Source organism: Podarcis pityusensis (assembly GCF_964106645.2).
Source record: "Podarcis pityusensis genome assembly, chromosome: Z".
Classification (NCBI taxonomy): domain Eukaryota; kingdom Metazoa; phylum Chordata; class Lepidosauria; order Squamata; family Lacertidae; genus Podarcis; species Podarcis pityusensis.
Window position 1 is genome coordinate 22,746,638 of NC_138044.1, and position 25,667 is coordinate 22,772,304.

General features: G+C 42.6%; 1 protein-coding gene across 2 annotated transcripts in view; it reads right to left on the reverse strand.

Moving 5' to 3' along the window:
- Positions 1 to 23,829: 23,829 nt before the first annotated feature.
- Positions 23,830 to 25,667, reverse strand: part of LOC308468021 (ubiquitin carboxyl-terminal hydrolase 12-like) — a 51,695-nt gene continuing 49,857 nt past the window's right edge. For both annotated transcript variants that reach the window (XM_080989933.1, XM_080989934.1), the window contains one exon: positions 23,830 to 25,521. In XM_080989933.1, the coding sequence (XP_080846059.1) occupies positions 25,420 to 25,521 (102 nt within the window). In that variant the 3' untranslated portion in view covers positions 23,830 to 25,419. The remainder of the gene's footprint in view (positions 25,522 to 25,667) is intronic.

The following is a 25,667-nucleotide window of genomic DNA, read 5'->3' on the forward strand; positions in this document are numbered from 1 at the left end:
GGCATTTGTCCACAGATAGCTTTCTGGGTCATGTGGCCAGCATGACTAAACCACTTCTGGCACAACGGAACACCGTGATGGAAACCAGAGCGCACGGAAACGCTGTTTACCTTCCCACTGCAGCAGTACCTATTCATCTACTTGCACTGGTGTGCTTTCGAACTGCTAGGTTGGCAGGAGCTGAGACAAAGCAATGGGAGCTCACCCCATTGCACCAATTCGAACCTTTGACCTTCCAGTTGGCAAGCCCAAGAGGCTTGGTGGTTTAGACAATAGCGCCACCTGTGTCTTGAAGTAACCAGTGCATGAAGTGTGGCAAGGCTTTCGCAGTCCAGGAAACCAATCACAATTGGTGAGAGGAACGTCCAGTCACTGAGGCTACCTGAACCCCCCAGTGACAGGGCTTAATCCAGAAGCACACGCAAAGTGAGAGCCTGCTCCTTCAGGGGAAGTGCAGTCCTGTGCACTGTAGGCAACTGACCAATTTCTTGGATCTGAGAGCTACTCACCCACACTTCCTTTGTCTTGCCAGGATTCCAGCTCAGCTTGTTTTTACTCATCCATTTCACCATTGCATCCAGGGACTGCACAGCCTCTCCTGATTCAGATGTTATAGAGAAGTAGAGCTGACTGCAAATGACTGCTCCTGGTGACTTCATGAAGATAGCACTGGAGATAAGATAGATCCTTGTGGCACCCCATATTGTTGCCACCGGGGAGTGAGGGGGGAGCAAAAAGCACTCTACCGATGCTACTCTCTAGAGGCAAACCAGGCTCCCTTGCACCTTTGGCAAGCAGCTGTATCAGCCCCCCTCTCTGTCCCTTGGGTCCTTGGCTTTTTAATATGTAATGTTTTATTGTGCTTTTATATATGTTGGAAGCCGCCCAGAGTGACTGGAGCAACCCAGTCAGATGAAAAGGGTACTACTACTACTGCTACTACTACTACTAATTGGCAAAGAGCAGTATCATCACCCCCACATCCCTAGCAGAGTCCCACGCCTACCCATGCAGAGCAGCAAAAGAGTGGCCTGGGGAGCAGGCAGATGGGTTCCTAGTCACTCCTAGTCAGAGTGGAGCTGCTCTCTGGACTTAGTCCTGAAGGTAGGGTTGGAATTTATGTAATACAATGCCCGCATTTCCTATTTCCTGGAACCAGTCCAGGAGGATACCATTTGATGGTATGGGATTGAATCTCACCCCAAAATAGTGACAGCCGACAAGTATACCTCACCTGCGCTTGGCATCGAGAGTATTCAAGCTGAGAGAGGAGGAACACAGAGGAATCAGCTGCAGATCTTGACAGTGCAAGTTCTGAAAGCAGAATGGACTTGCCATGGAGAGTTAATACAAACTCCTGGGCTTCACAGGGGGAATGTGGCTTTTGGAATGCAAAAATTACAGAAGCACCTCACCCCATCCAAAAATAGTGTGAGCGCTTCATTTTTCTCTCCGCTATCAATGTTTTGAGTTCTTGACATTTAGCAATGCTAGGAGGCCTCCAGCAGTGCAGCTGCGCTTCTCACATGGTGAGTTGGAGAGAAATGCCTTTGGAAGGTGGTGCTGATGTTTATGGTTACAGAACCAAAACCTGATTTGAGTAATGGTGTGCAATCAATCAATTCTGCTTCAAGGAGCCACTGTGATTGCAATGGCAAATCTGAAAGGGCCCAGGCCATGTGTCTTGAGGACAGAAGGCTGGGGTCAGGGGCCCAGGGCAGAACCTGTACAGAGCTATGTTATACACTGTTAAGGATTAAGGCCCCTTCGTGGATCACTGCCTTGCCATGGCGAAGGGGCTTAAATGACTCAGAGAAGCTATGAGCTATGCCGTGCAGGGCCACCCAAGATGGACAGGTCATAGTGGAGAGTTTTGACCAAACGTGATCCACCTGGAGCAGGAACCGGCAAGCCACTCCAGTATCCCTGCCAAGAAAACTCCATGGACAAAGACAACAGGCATATAAAAGTTATGACGCTGGAAGATGAGCCCCTCAGGTCGGAAGGCGTCCAACATGCTACTGAGGAAGAGCGGAGGACAAGTACAAGTAGATTCAGAGCTGATGAAGTGGCTGGGCCAAAGCCGAAAGGACGCTCAGTTGCGGATATGCCTGGAAGCAAAAGGAAAGTCCAATGCTGTAAAGAAAAATATTGCATAGGAACCTGGAATGTAAGAGCCATGAACCTTGGTAAGTTGGATGTAGTCAAAAATGAGATGGCAAGAATAAATATTGACATCCTGGGCATCAGTGAACTAAAATGGACGGGAATGGGCGAATTCAGTTAGGATGACCATCACATCTACTACTGTGGGCAAGAATCCCGTAAAAGAAATGGAGTGGCCCTCATAGTCAACAAAAGAGTGGCAAAAGCTGTACTGGGATGCAGTCTCAAAAATGATAGAATGATCTCAATACGAATCCAAGGCAGACCTTTTAACATCACAGTAATCCAAGTTTATGCACCAACCACTGGTGCTGAAGAAACTGAAATTGACCAATTCTATGAAGACTTACAACACCTTATAGAAATGACACCAAAGAAGGATGTTCTTCTCATTATAGGGGATTGGAATGCTAAAGTAGGGAGTCAAGAGATAAAAGGAACAACTGGCAAGTTTGGCCTTGGAGTTCAAAACGAAGCAGGGCAAAGGCTAATAGAGTTCTGCCAAGAGAACAAGCTGGTCATCACAAACACTCTTTTCCAACAACACAAGAGACGACTCTACACATGGACATCACCAGAAGGGCAGCATCGAAATCAGATTGATTATATTCTCTGCAGCCAAAGATGGAGAAGCTCTATACAGTCAGCTAAAACAAGACCTGGAGCTGACTGTGGCTCAGATCATCAGCTTCTTATAGCAAAATTCAAGCTTAAACTGAAGAAAGTAGGAAAAACCACTGGGCCGGTAAGATACACTCTAAGTCAAATCCCTTATGAATACACAGTGGAAGTGAGGAACAGGTTTAAGGATTTAGATTTGGTGGACAGAGTGCCTGAAGAACTATGGATGGAGGCTCGTAACATTATACAAGAGGAAGCAACTAAAACTATCCCAATGAAAAGGAAATGCAAGAAAGCAAAGTGGCTGTCCAACGACACCTTACAAATAGCGGGGGAGAGAAGGCAAGCAAAATGCGAGGGAGATAGTGAAAAATACAGGAAATTGAATGCAGATTTCCAAAAAAATAGCAAGGAGAGACAAGAAGGCCTTCTTAAACGAGCAATGCAAAGAAATAGAGGGAAACAATAGATTGGGAAAAACCAGAGATCTGTTCAAGAAAATTGGAGATATGAAAGGAACATTTCATACAAAGATTTCCATAATAAAAGACAAAAGTGGAAAGGACCTAACAGAAGCAGAAGACATCAAGAAGAGGTGGCAAGAATACACAAAGGAACTATACCAGAAAGAAATGGATGTCTCGTATACCCCAGGTAGTGTGGTTGCTGACCTTGAGCCAGACATCCTGGAGAGTGAAGTCAAATGGGCCTTAGAAAGCACTACTAATAACAAGGCCAGTGGAAGTGATGATATTCCAGCTGTTAAGGTGCTACACTCAATATGCCAGCAAATTTGGAAAACTCAGCAGTGGCCAGAGGATTGGAGAAGATCAGTCTACATCCCAATCCCAAAGAAGGGAAGTGCCAAAGAATGCTCCAACTACCACACAATTGCACTCATTTCACACGCTAGCAAGATTATGCTTAAAATTCTACAAGGCAGGCTTAAGCAGTATGTGGACCGAGAACTCCCAGAAGTGCAAGCTGGATTTAGAAGAGGCAGAGGAACCAGAGACCAAATTGCAAACATGCGCTGGATTATGGAGAAAGCTAGAGAGTTCCAGAAAGACATCTACTTCTGCTTCATTGACTATGCAAAAGCCTTTGACTGTGTCGACCACAGCAAACTATGGCAAGTTCTTAAAGAAATGGGAGTGCCTGATCACCTCATCTGTCTCCTGAGAAATCTCTATGTGGGACAAGAAGCTACAGTTAGAACTGGATATGGAACAACTGATTGGTTCAAAATTGGGAAAGGAGTACGGCAAGTCTGTATATTGTCCCCCTGCTTATTTAACTTATATGCAGAATTCATCATGCGAAAGGCTGGGCTGGATGAATCCCAAGCCGGAATTAAGATCGCCGGAAGAAATATCAACAACCTCAGATATGCAGATGACACAACCTTGATGGCAGAAAGTGAGGAGGAATTAAAGAACCTTTTAATGAGGGTGAAAGAGGAGAGCGCAAAATATGGTCTGAAGCTCAACATCAAAACAACGAAGATCATGGCCACTGGTCCCATCACCTCCTGGCAAATAGAAGGGGAAGAAATGGAGGCAGTGAGAGATTTTACTTTCTTGGGCTCCATGATCACTGCAGACGGTGACAGCAGTCACGAAATTAAAAGACGCCTGCTCCTTGGGAGAAAGGCAATGGCAAACCTAGACAGGATCATTAAAAGCAGAGACATCACCTTACCAACAAAGGTCCGTGTAGTTAAAGCCATGGTTTTCCCAGTAGTGATGTATGGAAGTGAGAGCTGGACCATAAAGAAGGCTGATCGCCGAAGAATTGATGCTTTTGAATTATGGTGCTGGAGGAGACTCTTGAGAGTCCCATGGACTGCAAGAAGATCAAACGTATCCATTCTGAAGGAAATCAGCCCTGAGTGCTCACTGGAAGGACAGATCGTGAAGCTGAGGCTCCAATACTTTGGTCACCTCATGAGAAGAGAAGACTCCATGGAAAAGACCCTGATGCTGGGAAAGATGAAGGGCACAAGGAGAAGGGGACGACAGAGGACGAGATGGTTGGACAGTGTTCTCGAAGCTACAAACATGAGTCTGACCAAACTGTGGGAGGTAGTGGAAGATAGGAGTGCCTGGCGTGCTCTGGTCCATGGGGTCATGAAGAGTCGGACACGACTAAACGACTAAACAACAACAAGGATTAAGGTGACATGAAATTATGTCATGTTTTATTTTCAGTGTGGAACAATTATGGTTGTATTGTTTTTTTAAAGCCATTGCTGGGAGGGAGCTGTAGCTCATACATAGACTTACCATGAGTCTGGGTTCAATTCCTCACATTTCCAGTTATAATGGTAACAAGGAAAACATCTCTGTCAGTCCCTAAATGTGGCCATTAAATCTCAAGCAAGGATGTGTGTAGAAGGATGTGCTAGATGGCTAAAGAGACTACTGTTTCTCTCCACTCTTCTGCCTTGTTGTTGTTGTTGTTGTTGTTTAGTCGTTTAGTCGTGTCCGACTCTTTGTGACCCCCTGGACCAGAGCACACCAGGCACTCCTGTCTTCCACTGCCTCCCGCAGTTTGGTCAAACTCATGCTGGTAGCTTCGAGAATACTGTCCAACCATCTCATCCTCTGTCGTCCCCTTCTCCTTGTGCCCTCCATCTTTCCCAACGTCAGGGTCTTTTCCATGGAGTCTTCTCTTCTCATGAGGTGGCCAAAGTATTGGAGCCTAAGCTTCACGATCTGTCCTTCCAGTGAGCACTCAGGGCTGATTTCCTTCAGAATGGATAGGTTTGATCTTCTTGCAGTCCATGGGACTCTCAAGAGTCTCTTCCAGCACCATAATTCAAAAGCATCAATTCTTCGGCGATCAGCCTTCTTTATGGTCCAGCTCTCACTTCCATACATTACTACTGGGAAAACCATAGCTTTTACTATATGGATCTTTGTTGGCAAGGTGATGTCTCTATTTTTTAAGATGCTGTCTAGGTTTGCCATCGCCTTTCTCCCAAGGAGCAGGCGTCTTTTAATTTCGTGGCTGCTGTCACCATCTGCAGTGATCATGGAGCCCAAGAAAGTAAAATCTCTCACTGCCTTATCACTCTCTTCTGCCTTATCTTATGTCAAACTTGGTATGCCTAGATCAGTGTTGTATACACTGACTGGCAGCCTCTCTCCAGGTTCTCAGCCAGAAGAGTTGCAACATAAAGAATGCAGCCAAACATTAAGTAAGTTTGTAAATAGTTTAAAATTGATTACCTCCATTAGGTGTCTTCTCCTTGCAGTCTTTCCAGTGTACTGAATAAACATGTGCCATACTGTTTTAAAATAGTTTTTGGTCTTTGCGTCGCTGAACAGTGTTCCTGGGCTTTTAGAGTTAAGTAGCAGATGCTTTCATAGAATCATAGAAATTGTAAAGTTGAAAGGGAACCAAAGGGTCATCTAATCCAACCCCCTGCCATGCAGGAATCTCAGCTAAAGCACCCCTGAAATATGACCATCAAACCTCTGTTTAAAAACATCCAACGAAGGACAGCCAACCACCTTCTGAAGGAGTCCATTCCACTGTCGAACAACTTATTGTCAGAAAGTTCTCCCTGATGTTAAGTTGGAATCTCCTTTCTTGTCATTCAATCCATTGATTTGAGCCCCATCCTCTAAAGCAGCAGAACACAAGCTTGTTCCATCTTCCATGTGACAGCCCTTTAGATATTTGAAGGTGGCTATCTTTTCCAGTATTGTGTTGTTATATTTCAAACTGCGGACATGAAAAAGGTTAGTAGATCCTTAAACAGTAAATTCTTTAAAGGATAGATCCACCTTTACATGCAAATGGAATCAATTTTTTCTCCCATTCTCCCTATGTGCAAGTAAATCCCACTGAAGAACTTCTGAGTAAACATACAAAGGGCTGCACTTTTCAAGTTTCTAGCCCTCCCAGAGAAAGCCTCACATGGAAACGTAACTCTTTCCTTTTCACTCTCTTTAGCTGCAAGCGTTCTGGATGTGCATTTGCTCTATTCAGCCTTTGGGGAGCTAAAATAAAACCTGCCTTGATGTGATGCCTCTATTTATATGCACCCCTCTCTAGCTCCTTACCTCCCCCATCCTCTTTTTTTAGCATCTTGAATCGTCACAGTGAACCACACCCTATTTTAAATAGCATTTTTAATTGTGTGAGTATTTCTTATGGCTTTGCTGGTGGTGCCACATCTCCCCCCCCCCCCCCGCCACTGCCGCCTCATTGGGAAAGCCACATATCAGGCCCTTTCAAAATGTTGCTTTCAAACTGAGTGGGAAGAATAGAGCTGTCAGGGCTTCCCTTTCAGCTCATGAGCTACCCTTTCTCCTTCTTAAATGTGGATGTAGCAAAGGAAAGCGACACTGACTGACTGGTGCTCACTGCCTCCCACCCCCCCTTTTGCCAAGCAAGCACACCCTCCTGGCACACCTATGGCACACAATAAAAGCCTAGCCACCTTTTAACAGGCTACCTGAACTGGGCTCCTTCGTGAGGAAAAAGCCATCTCAGCTTGAACAGGTGACAATGAAACCCAGCTGCTTTTTACTTTTTCTTGAATGCACAAAAAAGGGAAGAATTGATAGCCTTTTCATTTGTTTCGTTCCCAAGTGAACAAAAGAGCAGGCCAGGCTCCAGGTCAGGAGTCCCCATGTGCTTTACCAGCTCAACAGAAATGAGCTGCTTATCTATTTATTTATTGCAATTATATCCCACCTTTTTCTCTAAGGAACTCAAGGTGTGGTATACACAGTTACCCCCCTTCTCATTTAATCCCCACAGCAACCCTGTAAAGTAGGTTAGGCTGCTAAGTAATGACTAGGCCATGGTCATCCAATGAGCTTCGTGGCCAAGTGGTAGATTTGAACCCTGCTCTTCCAGGTCCTAGCCCATCACTCTTAACTGCTACACCACACGGGTTGCCTTTTCAAACAGCCCACCCCTATAAAGACGTCATCAGGCATGAGGACCCCAAAGTGAGTTAAGTTGGGTTCAGATTTCTGCTCCGTTCTTAAATTCCGAGTGACTCCAGAGTAGTTACTGTCATATCTCAAAGGGTTGTTGTGATGACAAAACAAGTTGCTCTGAGGCATGTTGTCAGTGTGTGGTGAAAGATACTTTGGGTACAAGTGGGATATGAACAGTGAGTTTTTTCTGGGGGTACACAGGGGTACACATACTCCTAAACATTTTGTGAATCTAAGTTTGGCCTTGTTGAGGAGCAGTATTTCAACATGAGTAGGAAAATGAGAACACCCCTAAACATTTTTTTAAAGCACTGGATATGAATAATTTGAAATAAATATATAATATTGAGTCAAATTATTTACCTATCCAGGTCAGTATTGACTGGCAGTGTCTCTCTAGTCTAGGATCCTGGTAGAGGTCTTCCCCATCTCTATATGTGGGAGCTTTTTCACTGGACATGCCACAGGGTTGAGAACCTTGCAACCTTCAGAGCATGAGAAAGTAGATAAGAACTTTTGCAAAGCGCTGAGCTGTGCCACTGGCCCCCTTCCCAGGAAAGCTGACCTCTGTGCTTCTCTAACAGGGTCTCTCCGTCTTTGTACAAAAGCATTTCACCTTGCAACTTGCGCAGCATAATTGTTCTCTCTTGGAAGGGAACGTCATGAGCTAGAAGAAAATAAACAATGGGAGGTATTTTCTGCACAACGACACGGGCACATTTCTCTGGCCACCAGGCATGAGACCTGATATTCTTGGAAAGCCTGATTGCATAGATGAAAGACCACCCACCCACACGTATGCTGTACTTTTTAAAAGTCGGTGATGCCCCAGTCTAACAGCACATCCCTAAATGGACTACATAATATCCCAGGTACAAATCAAATGAGTAGTATAAATCAAATGAGTAGTGAAGGCAGCATTTGTATCACAAGCAATTAGATGTAAGTGGGAACATGCTGCAAAATATTGCAGTGTGAAGTGCTCCTGTTCAAGGATTCAGTCAGCAAGCCGCATCCTTTTCCAGGACACTCCATTCCATTTGTTCTCCTCATCCCCACCCAGAGTTTTCAATTTTTCCATGCAGACCAAGTATGCTTAAGTCTCACTGGGCATTTCTTTTAGGATTGCTCTGTTAAGCCCCCCCCCCCAAAAAAAGATTAGTTTTGCAATTTTGCAAGTTTGCAACAGAATCCAGCACTGATTGACTGGTGCCCTTGATATCAGCATGAGAACTCCTGCTCCAAGCTCACAGTGGTTTTGTATGGGGTGAATGAGAAGGAGGTTCCTTTTTATATTAATAGAGTGATTATTGAATAGAGAAATGGCTAAATATATAACTGCAATGCTTGAGGAAGGGAGGGATTAAAAAGCAAGCAGCACACATCTGAAATATGGGTGAAGGGTAAGACTGATGCTGAATCAGAATTTGGCCCATGGTCATTTGCAAAGCAAGGCAGGTCCTGGGCCTCCACTACAGATGAGTCCGCTTAAAAATAAAATAAATCTTTGGTACTATTGGCATGTAGTCATTAAGTCTCTCTTCAGCTGAGTTTATCACTTATCACAAGAAACCATTCATGTATAAGTGAAATATCACCCCCCCCCCAATATTTCCAAGGAGAATACAATGAGTAATCACTATAGCAACAAGCAATCTGCTTCTCTTTGGCAAGTGACTCATCACACACTATTACATCGATAGAACAAGGGTGATGGTGACAAGCTGCTCTGAAAGGGCAGATGACCTTTGGGTTTCTCTGGCTTGCTCCAGAATGGAGGGGAGGCAGGTGGCCTCACTCCTTTGCTCAGCAAGGTTACTAAAATACTGAGAAAGCTATTGGGGAACCTAGACATTTTGAGCATCATAAGGTCTACATCTAAGGCTGGTTCGCAATGTTGCCCCACTTTTTGGAGAAAGACCAAACCAATAGATTTCAGTAAAGTTAGTTAGATAATTTGTATATTAAACCAGCGTCCCACAACTTGGTGCCCTCCAGATGTTTTGAACTACAACTGGGTTACTTTGTGAGGCATGACCAAATATTTAATAAATAATAAAATAATTATAACTCCCATCGGGGGGGGGGTGCTGGCTGGGGTTGATAAGAGTTGTACTCCATATCATTTGGTGGGCACTAGATTGGTGAAGGTAATATTAAACAATTTACACTTTAACATGCTAATCCTCACTGTCAACCTTCAGACATTTACAGTATTGAAACTTTCTTATGCCAACACATTTATTCAGTCATTTCCTTTATATCATCTATCTATATTTATCTATCTATCTATCTATCTATCTATCTATCTATCTATCTATCATCTACCTACCTACCAACTTACCTACCTACCTACCTACTTATCTATCATCTATCATCTATCTATCTATCTATCTATCTATCTATCACCTATCTATCATCTATCTATTCATCATTCATCTAAGCCCATCATTCCTGGGATTATTTTGTACCGTTTTACAGTATTTTAAGACTCACACCACCTTAACTGGGTAGTTTATAACTACTGCTTATAGGACTGGAGGGGCTGGCTTGGATGATACATGTGGGTGTCAACCAAGCCTGTGATTTTGTATATCTAAGGTGGGAATTTGCCATAGAAGATATGGCTGAACTGGTGAAACCATTCTCTTTGTTAAGGTAACAGCCCTGGTCAAATCTGCTGGACATCCATTTACATATCTAAAGAGTTGGTCAAGTACTGATGTGTTGCCATAGAAACATAAGAACAGAAGAAGAGCCTACTAGATAAGGTTGATGGCCTATCTAGCCCAGCATCCTGTTCTCACAGTGGCCAACCATAAGCCTGTGGGAAAACTGCATGCTGGACCTAAGAATACTTGACCTCTCCAGTGGTTTCAAGCAATTGGTATTCAGAAGCATTGCTGCCTCCAACTGTGGAGGCAGAGCAAATACATAATGGCTAGTACAGTGCTACCTCGTGTTACAGAGGGAATCCGTTCCAGAGGCCCGTCCGTAATGTGAAATGCCTGCAACTCGAAGCACTGCATCTGCGCAGGCGTGTGGTGCAATTTTGTGCTTCTGCGCATGTGCGAGGTGTGATTTAGCGCTTCTGCGCATGTGCGAGTGGTGACCCGTTCCGGGACTTCTGGGTTGCCGCGGGATGTAATGCGTAAAGATGCAACATGAAGTGGATGCAACATGAGGTATGGCTGTAGATCAATAGCCCTCTCTCCTCTATGGATCTGTCAAATCTCCCATGCCTAAGACATCTATGTTGGGGCCATTGCTGCCTTCCATGGGAGCAAGTTCCATAGTTTAAGTAGGTGCTACATGAAGAAGTCCTTTCTTTTATTTGTCCCTAATCTTCCAATATTTAGCTTCACTATCCACAAGTTCTGGTGTTAAGAACGAGAGAGAGAAAAATGCCTATCTACTTTCTCCATGCCATGCATAATTTTATAAACTTGTATCATGTCACATCTTATGTGTTTTTTCTCTAAACTAAAAAGTCCCAGATTGCTGGAAGTTTTCTTCAGAAGGGAGCCTCTCCATCCCCTTGATCACTTTGGTTGCCATTTTCTGAACTGCTTCTAACTCTACAATATGCTTTGTGAGGTAGGTGACCAGAACAGCACACAGTATTCCAAATGCAGTTGCAATGTAGATTTGTATAATGGCATTATAATGTCAGCAGTTTTATTCTCAGTTCCTTTCCCAATGATCCCTAGCATTGAATCTGCCTTTTTCATAGCTGCCACACACTGCATTGACATCTTCATTAAACTACCAACTTGAGGTCTTCATCAATCTCCAAGGTCATGATGGGCTTAGCCAATGAAAGATTTCACAGGTAGGCAGGGACACCCACCTGTCAATCACATAATGTCATTATGACACCACTAGATTGACAGGTGGGTTATCCCAGCCAGCCAGCAAAATCCCTTGGACAGATTTCCAAGCATTAGAAAACCACAATGCAAGGGGAGTTGGTATCCTTAGACTGAGGGGAAGGAGGGTCATCACACTGCAGGTGGCCCAGGGAAGTCCTGGCACACTGAAGGAGGCCAAGGAGGAGCAGGCAGTGGTGGTGGTGGTGGAGCATGAGGAAGGCAACAAGGGAAGGATATAAGGAGTGGTGTGTTCCTTGGGGTGTGGATCTGCTGCCCCTCCCAGACTGCCACCTGAGGTGATACCCTCACTGTGCCTCATGAGCAGCCAGCCCTGTGAAGAAGGAAAGGACTTGCCATTTAAAAGGATTTATTGGACTGTGTGTGTCTATTTCTTTACTGACAAGTAAGGGTTAAATTCTAAATTAAGTTCTCAGTAGGAAATGAGCATGCATGGTGCAGTCAAATGCAGGCTTCTGTCTCTCTCTACCAAAGAACTGTGTTTCCTAGGGGCAGATATCATTTCCCCACCACAGTCATGTCCAATACTAGTAACTCCTTCTAAAAGCTCGGTCTTCCCTACCCCAGTTGGTTCTCCCCATGACTCTCCTGGCAAAGCTTTCCTGCATGATGTGGGATAAGACCCTACATTGCATCTCCCATAAGAGTGTGTGAGAAAGCCTGCAAGTAGGCTTCTCTTTTCTCTCTCAAATAACAGCTCTGGGAAAGCAAAACTTTCCTGCATGATGTGGGATGAAACCCTACATTGCATCTCCCATAAGAGTGTGTGAGAAACCACTTGGATAAGGATGAACCTTGGGAAAAAGCTGCTGACCTTGCAACTGGGAGAGGGTGAGATAAAGTCTTTATTTTTGTGGTCCTCATCTCTGCCCGCCAAAGCAACACTGGGCATTGTTTAATCCCTACGCAGCACCTGCTTCCCAGGAGGAGAGGAACAAGGAAAGCTGATCCTTGCAAAAGGGGTTCCTTCTCCTGCCCCACCCCCTTCTCCTTCACAGAGCGATGTAGGAAAATAATAGGTCTGTTTCCTTTTGCAGCACACACCTTTTCCCAGAGAAAGTGAGCAGGATTTACCCCTGCCTGTTACGTATCTGTTAAATGAGGGTTAAATCCTGCTGCTTCTAGCTGCCAGCATCTCTTCACTACTATGAACAGGCACCCACAACAGTGCAGAACTGAGCTTCACTCTCCTCTCCCACCCATTATGTCACAAGTGCTGTTGGATGATTGACGGGTAGGTGTGGTTGGGGGGGGGAATGGCCTAGTGGACCAAATTGGAAACCCTGGTGGGCCATGACTGGGCTGTGGGCAAGAGGTTTCCCAGCCCAGCCTAGGGGTAGGAGAACAAAAGGACAGGAGCTTGTCTTTGTTTTAGTCTAGGCTGAAGGTGGGAGCTAGAAAGACCGAAAGATTCATTCTTTGTGCCAAAACCAAAGCTAGAATTTTGGGGAACCCATTAGGAATTTAATATGGAAGCCATATTAGGGAATTGGGTGTGTCCAACACTGGTGACAGCAGTGGGATTATGGTTCCTGGAGGAGGAAGTATGAGCCTCTCCTTCCTAGATGTCTTTCTAAACTATGTTGTTGTTGTTTAGTCGTTTAGTCATGTCCGACTCTTCGTGACCCCATGGACCAGAGCACGCCAAGCACTCCTGTCTAAACTATAGAATGTGGCAAAAGCCATTGGTAGTTTCTGGATTTCTTAGCTGCTTTGGCAAATAACACTGTCCTATATGTTATAACAGAGGGACGCAGGTGGCGCTGTGGGTTAAACCACAGAGCCTAGGACTTGCCGATCAGAAGTTCAGCGGTTTGAATCCCCACAACAGGGTGAGCTCCTGTCGCTTGGTCCCTGCTCCTGCCAACCTAGCAGTTCGAAAGCACGTCAAAGTGCAAGTAGATAAATAGGTACCACTCCGGCTGGAAGGTAAACGCCGTTTCCGTGCGCTGCTCTGGTTCGCCAGAAGCGGCTTAGTCATGCTGGCCACATGACCTGGAAGCTGTACGCCGGCTCCCTTGGCCAGTAAAGTGAGATGAGCGCTGCAATCCCAGAGTCGGCCACAACTGGACCTAATGGTCAGGGGTCCCTTTACCTTTATCTATATGTTATAACAACTTCTAAACCGGAGCTAACCAGTTTTTCCTGGCTCCTGAAAAATTCAGATAATGAACACCTGTTAAAATATCAGCACTGTTATCCAGTTGACTCCAGAATAAATAGTACTTTCAGCACTGTAAGAATATGTTGCTGAAAGACATTGTTACTCCATCTACTAGAGACTCATTAGTGTGATTGTACTCTTATTTCAAGGCACGTTCATGAGCTGATTTAAATTATTTGAAAGATTTAAATCCATGGTTGATGAAAATAAATAAAACGGACATAAATATAAGAGTATTGGTTGCTTGTGAAGCTGAAACAAACATTCACACAGAAGTTTTGAAATGTCTGGCTTTGCTACTCAAATTCTGAATGTGCAATGAATCTGTGAGTGTTTTAGAGTAGGGATGGATGAACTCAGGTTTCTCCTGGTTTCTTATTTGTCCACAATTTTGCATCACTATGCTTTTTTTTTTTAAAGTCCTCATGATGATCTGTTATAGCTTATTAAGTTTATATCCTTTTGTTCCTAATACAGTGGTACCTCGGGTTAAGAACTTAATTCGTTCTGGAGGTCTGTTCTTAACCTGAAACTGTTCTTAACCTGAGGTACCACTTTAGCTAATGGGGCCTCCTACTGCTGCCGTGCCGCTGGAGAACGATTTCTGTTCTCATCCTGAAGCAAAGTTCTTAACCCGAGGTACTATTTCTGGGTTTGCGGAGTCTGTAATCTGAAGCGTCTGTAACCTGAGGTACCACTGTAGAGTCCAAGGAAGCAAACAACAAAGCAGCAAAAGCAATATAAAACATTCAAAACTTCTGGTTGTTGGTTTTTTGGGGGGTTTTTTTGGTATGTTAGGTTGACTAATGCGTGCCCTTCTAGACACACTTTCCGTAATAAATGCATTTTGTAACATAATTTCAGGGGGTTGCAAAATTGCATTGCAAATTCAGAGATGAGCACTTTTAAAAGTTTATCTGAGTTCTAGTTCTCCTGGTAACTGCAAATTAGGTAGGCTTATATTAAGATGTGAACCAATCAAATTTCTACTCTGTCCACACTTCGAACTTATTGACATTTCTTGATGGCTTTTCCTGAATCAAATAAGAACTCTGTCAACGTAATCATAGGTCAAATCCTGTCAACTACTGAATAACAGGAAATGTCAATGTTAGATGCTGAACTCAAATACTGTATTTAGTTGGAGTACTCATAGGACATGCATCAGCAATGTTCTCAGAATGACATATGAAAGGAGAAAATCACTTTTGAAAAACAAAAATTGCAAACTTTGTTTTAGGCCAAGCAAGGTATCACAAAATAGTGTGCAAACTTTGGCTTCTCCAGAACTTTTCATCAGAACTATCATGGTGGTAGTGGTGGTGATGATGGCGGCAGGGAGATAGACTGTTGCTGAAGCCGTGGAGTTTGCATCCGGTCACAATCTTAAGATGGAATTTGAGATGAGGTAGTAAACATTCAAATTAGGCTACGCGGGTATTAGGTTGCAACAAGGCCTGTTGGGAACAAGAAGCATAATACTGGCTGATTCCCCATCTTTGAAAAGACGTTACTAGGGCTGTGGGGAAAAACCAGTTCAGTTTGCATTTGAAGTCAAAGTTACCTGATTTGTACTTTCTGAAGCATTATGCGAACCAAAATGCAGCCATCTTTCGAAATTTGCATTTCTTGAATTTTGCAGTGTGGTTCTCCAGCCAAATAATGTGTACAAAAAATATGTATAGGGTAAAGTGCTCATAAGAATGCACATATCACTGAAGATGCAAATATGTGCTTGTTAGACAAAGATGCGTACAAAAAAATGTGTATATTGAAATAAATTCAGGCATAAATGTTGATGAATTTTCATGAGGACTCACTTAAACAACAACAGCCCCAAAGTGGTATGAAAATATGGAGAACTGAACTGAAGTTTGGAAGAAGTAGAAACTGAGAGAAGCCAAAATTGACAGATTTGCCAGTACCTATTTGTGACCTAGATCTGGCTCCATCCTTGGCAAAATACATGGGAACCAGGAGAAACTAGGCAGATCTTATATCAGTGAAGGTGGAAATTGGTTTTACATGGTGTGATGGACAAAAAGCCAATAGAAACCAGATTGGGGAGCCTTACCTAGCAGCTGGAAGGACTGTTCCTTTGGAGCACCAAGTCCCACCTTCATGTAGTATGAAATTCTCTTCCTCTAGTTTACAATCCCACTAGATCAACCCAACACCTCAGACAATTAAAAGACCTGCATAATTAAACAGCTTTCTGTGTTGCCCAAAGCAAAAAAAGGATGGTGCCAATAGCACTACTCAAGAGAGGGAATGCAAAGAGGCGGGTAACACAATTTAAGAAGCTCTGCCTTCAGTCATCATTTGTCTCACTGCAGGATCTGGAGCAGGCTTTCAAGAGGTGGGTCTTAACAACTGAGTACACTCCTAAGACAGCAGGCTGTTCAAGTAAACTGAGCCTTATTTGTGCATTCAAAAGAACTTATGAGAGCTCAAGCTGGTGAGGGAGGTGTCTAGACATACTTCCCCCATCCCTCATTTTAGGAAGTGGGAATGAAGAGTGCTTGTAAGTACCTTTAGATAAATCCACTTACAAGGTGCCCCCCTAAAGTAAGGTTACCAGATTTTTTTCAATGAATCCAGGGACACTTTTCAGCTTCAATGGATTTTGTATGCGGACTGATTTGTAAATCCGGGGGACTGTCCCTGGGAAACGGGGACATCTGGTAACCTTACCAGAAATAATTCTGCATTATCGGGGTTACGGTTCATGAGGAAGGCTTGTAAGCCAAATGTGCTTACAAGCCTCTTTCAGACCCTGTCACTTAACAATGGAAGGTTGGGAGTGAAATGGGCACACCTGGTGCAAGTGGGAGTGGTGAAGTGGTGCACCCCAGTTTAAACTCTCATTCATTCTTTTAAATATGCATTTAATTAAATAAAGTACAATGCTAACTTGTTAAAATGAAATACAAACCGTTGATATGCTGGAGCTCTGCAGCCTTGTTCTTTTGTAGCAGCATATTGAATAAAATTAAACCAAGCAGCAGAATATTTGCCTGACTTCTAATTATGTCTCTATTCTCTCCATCTGACAGTACAGTTTCCCACTGAAATTAGATCTCATATTTGTTGAAACCAAAACAATTAACTAGCAACAAGGGATCACCAAAACTTGGTAATGGTTAATCTTGCTGCATTGATCAGATGAATAATATGGTCTTACGAGGTGAGATATTGGGGGGTTTGCATCAAATTTGGACAGAAGAGCAATTTTTGAGTCTGGGGCTATAGTTTATTTTGCAATAAATTCTGGCTCGTGAAAGGTTTTAATACAGAAGTCTTTGGCCCAGGGGCACCATGTCCACGCACCCTCATTAGTGGGCAGCATTGCAGCCAGACCCCAGACCCACAAGTGATCCAACAAATGGTGATCCTTGGTCCCCACAGTTCCTCCAACAAGCTGTGTTATTTGTTTTAGAAGCCCTACTTGGCAAAAGTGGATACATCAGTTGAGTGTTTTTAGAGGATTTTCACTAATTGTAATGAGGAGATAAATGTGGGGGGGGGGGGGGTTGTCCCAAGACCATTGCCATGAAGTATTGCATATTTTCATATCAGGATTTAAAACTAAGGAGGTTTGAAGATATAAGGGAATATTATCAACTTAATGAAGTGCTGAAAAGAAGGGTTTTTCAAATAAAACCTCCCAGTTCAAAAGGGATTTGTTAGAAAATTAAATTAAATTAATTTCTAAAATGTATAAACTTTTATTAAAGTGGCAAACAAAAGACAAACAGGTTAAATTGGTTATGATCCACTGGGCCAAGGATTTTGGTTATAGCATTGAATCAGCCATGTGGGAAAGACTATGGACAACAAAATTAAAATTTACAGCATTTAGGAGAATTATATGAAAATGATGCATCGCTAGCAAATTAGCTAAGGTGTACAAATCAAAGTCTAAAATGTGCTGGAAATGTAAAGAAAAAGAGGGTACTTTTTATCATATGTGGTGGTCATGTAAGATGATAAAAGACTTCTGGGAAATGATATATAATGAACTGGAAAAAATGTTGAAAATAACTTTTCCTAAGAAACCAGAAGCTTTTCTTTTAGATACCGTATTGGCCTGAATATAAGCCACACCTTTAAAATTCAAGGGGGGGGAGAGAGAGAATACCTGAATATAAGCCGCACCCTTAAAATTGGGTTACAGGCTGAAAATCGCTGAGGTTGGTAGAATTGTAATTCCGAGCCAATTTAAGCCTTTGATCTTGCAAGCCCGCAAACGTTACCATACAATCAGTAAAATCACAAATGGCTATTCAATTGCTACATTTCCGCAGGTACTCAAGCTTGCAAATCGGCAGTAAAACATTTTTTGTTCCATTTTACTGTATGTCTGTTTCAGCAGTGATATCGTAAAAGCCAATTTTTGTAAGGTCGTTAATTTAAGCCACACTTTAACTTTTCACAGTCGGAATTTGGAAAAAAAGTGTGGTTTATATTTGGGCCAATACGCTTTTATAGGACCAGAGATCCCAAAGGACCAGACAAAACTATTTTTCTATGTGACCACGGCTGTGCGGACTTAGCCCAGAAATGGAAAGATGGTACAACTCCGACCAAAGAAGAGTGGCAGAAAAAATTGATGAACTATGCCGAGATAGCAAAACTTACAGGAAGAATTAGAAATCAGGAAGAGGAGGTATTTAATAAAGCATGGGGAAAGTTTATAATTTATTTGAAAAGCTATTGTAAACAGTTACATATATTGGTAGGATTGACAGAAAACTTGTAGTAAAAAATTGAAGTATGGATTGACAAAGGATTTATAAAAATAGTTATAATAGAGATGCAGATTACATTAAGATCCACAAGGAGGGGGGGAGTCATAAGGGATTATATGTTTATGTTTTTAATTCATATGTTTATGTAAAATAGAAAATGCAAAAATAAAATTTATATAAAAAAGAAGTATTGCATATTTTTCCTCCCTTAAGTCTTGAGCTTCTAAATTAAATAAGGAGCTCACTGAGGGTTGTAGCAAAATGCTATAAAACCTCTCAGACCCATGCTTTCTAGGTGCAGGACAAGAGTAGAAGAAGAAGAGCCTTTATAGTATCTTTTGTTTCTAAACATAATTTATCTGGAATTTAGATTACAACCCCTCCATCACACCTCCACTGGAGCATTCCTGACATAAGTCTTGAAAAATGCTATTTATCATACTTCATATTCTATTTTATCCAGGGTCCCAGTTCTAGCACCTCTCAGATGGGCACCATTGCTTTTTTAAGATAACAAGATGTTCATGGTGAGTTCTAAGAGGGATGCAGGTGGTGCTGTGGTTTAAACCACAGAGCCTAGGACTTGCTGATCAGAAGGTCAGCGGTCCGAATCCCTGTGATGGGGTGAGCTCCCGTTGCTCGGTCCCTGCTCCTGCCAACCTAGCAGTTTGAAAGCACGTCAAAGTGCAAGTAGATAAATAGGTACCACTCCAACAGGAAGGTAAACGGCGTTTCCGTGCGCTGCTCTGGTTCGCCAGAAGTGGCTTAGTCATGCTGGCCACATGACCCGGAAGCTGTACGCCGGCTCCCTCGGCCAATCAAGCGAGATGAGCACCGCAACCCGAGTCGGTCACGACTGGACCTAATGGTCAGGGGTCCCTTTACCTTTATGGTGGGTTCTGGCATCTCTTTTTCTAGAAAAATAGCACTGATTTTATCCAAAACATGCTAAACCTTTGCATCAAGTCATTTTTAAACAAGTGCTTTATAACGTTTCTGGCACACCGTTCTTTGGTTTAAGACAAAGATCTCTCTGTAGCCATTCTATTTCTTCAGGCTGGAGGTTTATCTCAAGGAATAACCGATTTATCCAGGCAATAGAAGCAACTTGCAGGCTATACTCCCCAATTTTCTTTAGGTACCCGTAGCCCTAATATTTAGGTGGCAGTCCTGATCTTGAATGTTCTCCAACTGCAGTAATAGGCCGATTTGTGAAGGTTTCATTCCCTTAATGGAGGTTTTATTTTTCAAACTGAGCTCCATCGCTGCATTGGCTCTTTTAGATGTCTCTGTTATGCTGCTGGTTAATTTGACTGTCTTCCTTCAAAGAGGCATTTTGTCAAATACTGCACCATCTCCTTGCTTATTTGAGATACCAAACCCAAATGGTCATTGGATTTATGCAAGATCCCTGCTTCTGAAATACGGTATGTGCCCCTGGACAGAAAATTCTATCAAATATGATAGGTAGATAAAGTGAGAGATTTGCAGGGCTGGATATTATTGTGCATAAGGTAATGAAACAGTAGTAAGGTCATAAGAAGTCCTAATGGTGGTTGCCTGGAGATATTCAATCCAAAGCAGAACACTTAGCTGGTTTGCTGTTCTTTCTTTTGTTTTGTATGATTTAATTATGTGCTTGAGTTTCTTTTCTGCTGGATGATGTACATACAATAATGTTTCCCTGGCTCAGAGATGGGGAGCTTGTGGTCTTCCAGCTGTTGTTCAACTCCAGCTCCCATCATTCCCAACCCATTGCCATACTGGCTGGGGCTGATGGGATTTCAGTAACATCTAGAGGGCAGAAGTTATAGGTGATTTCCAATTATTTCTTACATCTGCTAAGACTTGCACACCACTAGTTGTTTGAAATGATTTTATCATTCTGAGTAGGTACTCTACACATTAATCTGAACACAGATAACTCTTCTAGAATACCTTGATAATCTCACCACAAAAGCAATCCTGTAAGAGGCAACTCACCCTCCAGGTGGCTCATTGCAACCTTTAAAATCATTAGGCATGACAACTAATCTGCAACAGTAAAAGCAGGAAGGAACAAACTCAACACACTACTGGTTATTCAATTCCAAAGGCCAGTTTTGAACAGCAACCTGCTGGAGACTTGCACTGTGATATTCGAGAAGGGGAAGTGCTCTGCTATAGTTTCCTTGTTGTCTTAGGAAGACAAAGCCCATCACAGCAGCTAGTTTAGCAAGACCAAAACTGAACTTGTCCCAGAGCTTGACAAAAGTGCAACCTATCCTTTGGAATTACTGGAGTCCGTGGCAAGTGGTCAGAACTAGATTTTTTGAAGGGGAAGGGAAAAGGCACAGAAAAATGTTTGCATCATGTCATACCCTCCAACTTTCCTCAGATGAAAATAGGGACATTCTATTCTACACCAGTGTCCTTCCCTGCACCCCCCTATATATGCAAACTGTTGATGGGATGGAATGCAAGGAAAGGGCTGACAGGCTGAGCTGTCTGAACAGCTTTTTCCAAAGGAGTATGTAACAATACCATACAGGCAAATGTCTTGGTTATATGCTTCTGATTGTGGAGGTGGGATATAGCCATCATGGCTAGTAGCCTTCAATAGCCCTCTCCTCCATGAATCTGGCCAGGCCTCTTTTAAAGACAACCAACTTGATGGCCAACACTGCCTCCTGTGCAAGTGCGGTCCATAGTTTATGTGCTGAATGAAGTACCTCATGGATTTGGGAAAGGTACTCACTATGTGAAGAGACCTTGCAATGGGTCTGCACCACTACCAGTAAGCAGCTGGAACCAGGAAAACTTTAAAAGCTGTATTTATTTGTGAACCATGGATCATCAACGCAGCAGAGCAGCTAGCATTTGCTACACAGGCAAGACTAAGAGCTTATCCACACTTACCTCTCCTCTGTGCTTTTCAAGCAATTTAAAGCTCTGTGTTCAAATGCCCCCCACCCACACTTTTGCTCTGGAGCTTTCCCTGTGAAAACCTGCTCTTTAAAGCTGAATCAGAACAAACAGCAATACACAGAAACCTCAAATTTCTGTTTGTTGTGCTTCAGCTCTAAGGAGTTTAATCACTACCCCCAGCCAGCATGCCACCAGAACTGGCAGAAATGATTCTTCTGGCATTGGCTGCTGCAACCTCTTAACTCACAATCCCAGGAGATACGAGACACATAGACAAAAAAAAAAAATTCAACCATGCTATCCAGGCCCAGCTCTCTGCCTCTTAAGAAATTGCCTCTTAAGAGTGAAATGCTAGGCAGTACATATTTGTCCTGATTTGAGGCAGTCTCATATCTGCACGTATTTGCCACTCGGTTTGTGCATGGTCCCACCTACCCTGTATGAACCTACCATGTGATTTGACATGTTTTACCTTAATAGCATGTCTTACAGCAGTAGAGGGTACTAAGTCCAGGACCTCCCTACACTGTACTTCACCCAGTCTGTTTAAAAGGGATGAAAAATTCTACATTCTGTTTAAACACTTGGCAATCCCAAGAAACCAGAGTACAATACATTTACAACTAGTGGGAACTGCCCGACACTGCCCAAAAATTTGTAGAAAACCACCACCAAATGTGGGTTTTTAATGGATAGTGTAATTTGTGTTCAAAAAGTTGCTTTCTCCCCGGAGAAGCATTAGCTTCCAAACATGTGGGTGAAGTCCTGCTTTCTATTCTAGAAAAAAAGTGCGGAAATCATTAATTTAACCAAAACCCGTGCTCTTAATAGAAATTATGTGCAAAGAAACGGGTTGAACATAAAACTCTTATTACAGACACACAGAGATGAGACTGTTGTCACAAGGACAGTTGCTCACCAAGGCTATTCAGCATTCAGCATGAAGTTTTGGAGAAAAAAAATGGTCAATGTAAAGTTCTTTGTTTGACAACCCATGGTGGCTTTCAAAGGTGGGGAGAGCCATTTCAGGCTAGACCTCCCCAAGGGGAGAAACCAAATCCAGGCATCAGTGCAGTGGGCACTACAAGTTGCCCTTACACCTGCCTACTGATGTATTATGTGCTAATGCCAGGCCTGAACATGCCTTCTAAGAGGCTGAGCTGTGAACCAGGAAGCTTCCATTTCAAATCTTACTTCTAGCTCTCTCATATGCAATATGGCTATATTACCAACATACCATATAACAAACAAGGGTAATCAGCATGGCACACTCCAGATATTCTGAACTATAAAATGTATCTTGTACTGGCATCAGTCAGGCACCTTTGTTATATCTGTTTTGGCACATACTAAAATCTCTGGGCAAACCTACCCAGACACATAAAAGCTGCCATGAGCTTTAATTTCTAATTTTAAAAAACGGCTTTCACCTTTGCTAATTTTAATCTATACTTTTGTTTTGCCATTTTGTCAACCACTTACAAGTTTTATTTCCAGGTAAGCAATACACACATTGTGCTAAATAAATAAATAAAAATATATAACTGGCATGAGTCACTTTCTCTCAGCACGGGGTTCTTGTTGTAAAGGTATAACAGGGGTAGGGAGACCACACATACCACCTTTCAGAGGATAGAAATGGAATAAACATATCCCCTAATCTAGCATTTAAATTCAATATAAAAACAGCAACAACGCACATACATTTGATGCATTTCACCATACTCAATCTTTTATTGGAAACATTTCGGCAGTCATTTAATTATACAGAAGCAGCATCAAACCACTCTCTTCACAATAGAAACTGTAGCAAAAGTGCCCTTTTAATCTATAGTATATATATCTCTTAATATTTTCTATTTCTTACAAGGCATTTTATTTGTAAAAGGATTATCACCAATTATACAAAATAGAAGTGGGTGGTCCTATGTTCTGCCTTATGTTCTCCTACATTACTCTGCCATTTGCTGCTTAGTGCGTGCCTTCACACCTGTGACCTTCCTCTGAAGACCTACAAGATGACAGGCTTTGCTTAACGGCTTCATTTTGGGTCTTTATGGGTGGATTTCTAGCCAAGAGAACATTCACTTGTAGTGCATTATCAAGAGCCAGTTGTCAAAGACTTATTTTATTAGTGATGACAACCTCTGAAGAAAAGATTACTTTTGCATATTTTGGCATTAATATATTAGGCAACATCAGTTTTCTCCCTGAAGTGGTTGAAGTGTGAATGCTGAAACCTGACAGTTTGTCCGTTTTTAATTGCAGAATTTGTTGCTAGCAGAATTCTGCCGGGGAGACAATTGCGTAAGAAGACATTAAGAGAATGTGACGTGATGTTTGCACATAATGGTTGTGGGTTTTTTGGGGGGGGGGGAGAACCAGAGCACAAGTTATGGAATTGTAATTAAGTAGATCTCCTCCTCGACAGTGAGCATGATACGGAGGGCTGCTTTGGGACAAGCAGAGGCGGCTTTAATGTTACAACCAAATGGAAGGCTGAATCTCCACTTCCACTCATGTGTCCCAGTACAGAGTTCCATGTGCTCTAACGCTTACAAGGAGCTGCTGCGCATGTTTCCCATTGCTACAATGGAGGCAATCCTGATGTTTTTAGAGGACTGCTCAAAGTGTCTCCCCTCCACTTGAACATGCTGGGAAGCCATTTCAGGTGGGAATGTCAATTTAGGCACAACAAAGACTCCCCATAGCCAAAACTGGTCACTGGATCCTGGACCACCCCACCCAGGAGGCACAGTGGTGACCAATTCAGGTGGCAGGATAAACAGGGGCAGCAGATCTGGTAAACAGACACTAAGTGAAATTCAGTCTTCATGAGACAGCCTTGTTTTTCTGTTGAAGCAGCAGCCAATCGACAACTGGGCAATTATACATGGTCCACAGCTTAAATTGGATACTTCTCAAGGCATCGGTACATGTTGACCTCAGTTATTTCTTCTTAAACTCCCGCTGTTTGCAAAACAAGGATGATTTGTTCATTAATTCTCAGAATTAGTGTTGCCTCTTAATAGGTATTTATAGAATGTAGATTCATTCCAAAAACTGCCTTTTTGTTTGTGTCTGTAGAGTTTGTTATACAGTGAAACAAACAACAAATATATCTATTTTCAGTAGAGGGCACTTTTGGCTTATATAAGAGCTCCAAGAAATACAATCAATTCATCTTACAGGTCCTCAAAGATTTTCATCTACTTTTTGCTCCCTTAGATTCTGCAATATTGCGGCTTTGAGTAGAGAATACATTATAAAGCACATAAAAATAACATTTCAATAAGATTTGGGGGGGGGGGACAAAGTGGGGATAAATGAAGAAGAATAATAGTGTTGTCTGAAATCAAAATGCTACCCTTTAAGGAAATTCACAACACTATAGGGATAACTTTTTCTTTTTCTCTTGCCACACACAGAATTAAAGGCATGATATTTCCAATACAATTTAATCTGGCAGCAATCCTGTTTTGGGCCACCAACAGCAGCCAGCAACTTTCTGCAACTCACACCCTAAAACAGGTCTTGAGCTGACACTGAAGACTGAAATCATTCTGCTAGAATACAGAAAAAAACAGGAGAAATAGAAACCAAGGGACAGTCTCAGGCCATCAACCCTGAATGATGAACTAACTGCATAATACTACTGAAAAACAAGAAAATATTTCCTTGGTTCTTGAATGTTCAAGCAGGCATATTTCAAGTAGAGGTAACACAGATTTGGGAAGATAACAAGTATAAAATAGCCCAGAAAGAAATCCAAAGCAAGATGCCTTCTTGCTAATGGCAGTTGTCGTCCTTGAGAAAATGTCCCAGTTTATGTCCTGGTGACGTCCTGTGGTCCTATGGCAATGATGAGGTATTGATTTTACTATCACTACAATGTCCTATCTGAGCAGTGGCTTGATTCCTTTTCTGAAAACATGCAAGATGCTTCAGGGTGCACTGTCTTAGTGCCTTGATTCATAGAAGAGGATATATGCAGATTCTGAGTTTTTGGAACCGTCCGATGTTAATCCATAGAATTCTTCAACTGCTTTAGCATCAATTTTCTGCAATTTAAGACAACAAGAAGATTAAGGAGGGGGAAATAACATCACTACCTGCTGAATCTCACTTAGTGTCTCCTTCCCCCCCCCCTTTAAATTCAGCAAAATATTTCTGGGAGGTGGTGGTGGTGGTCACAGAGAGACTGCAT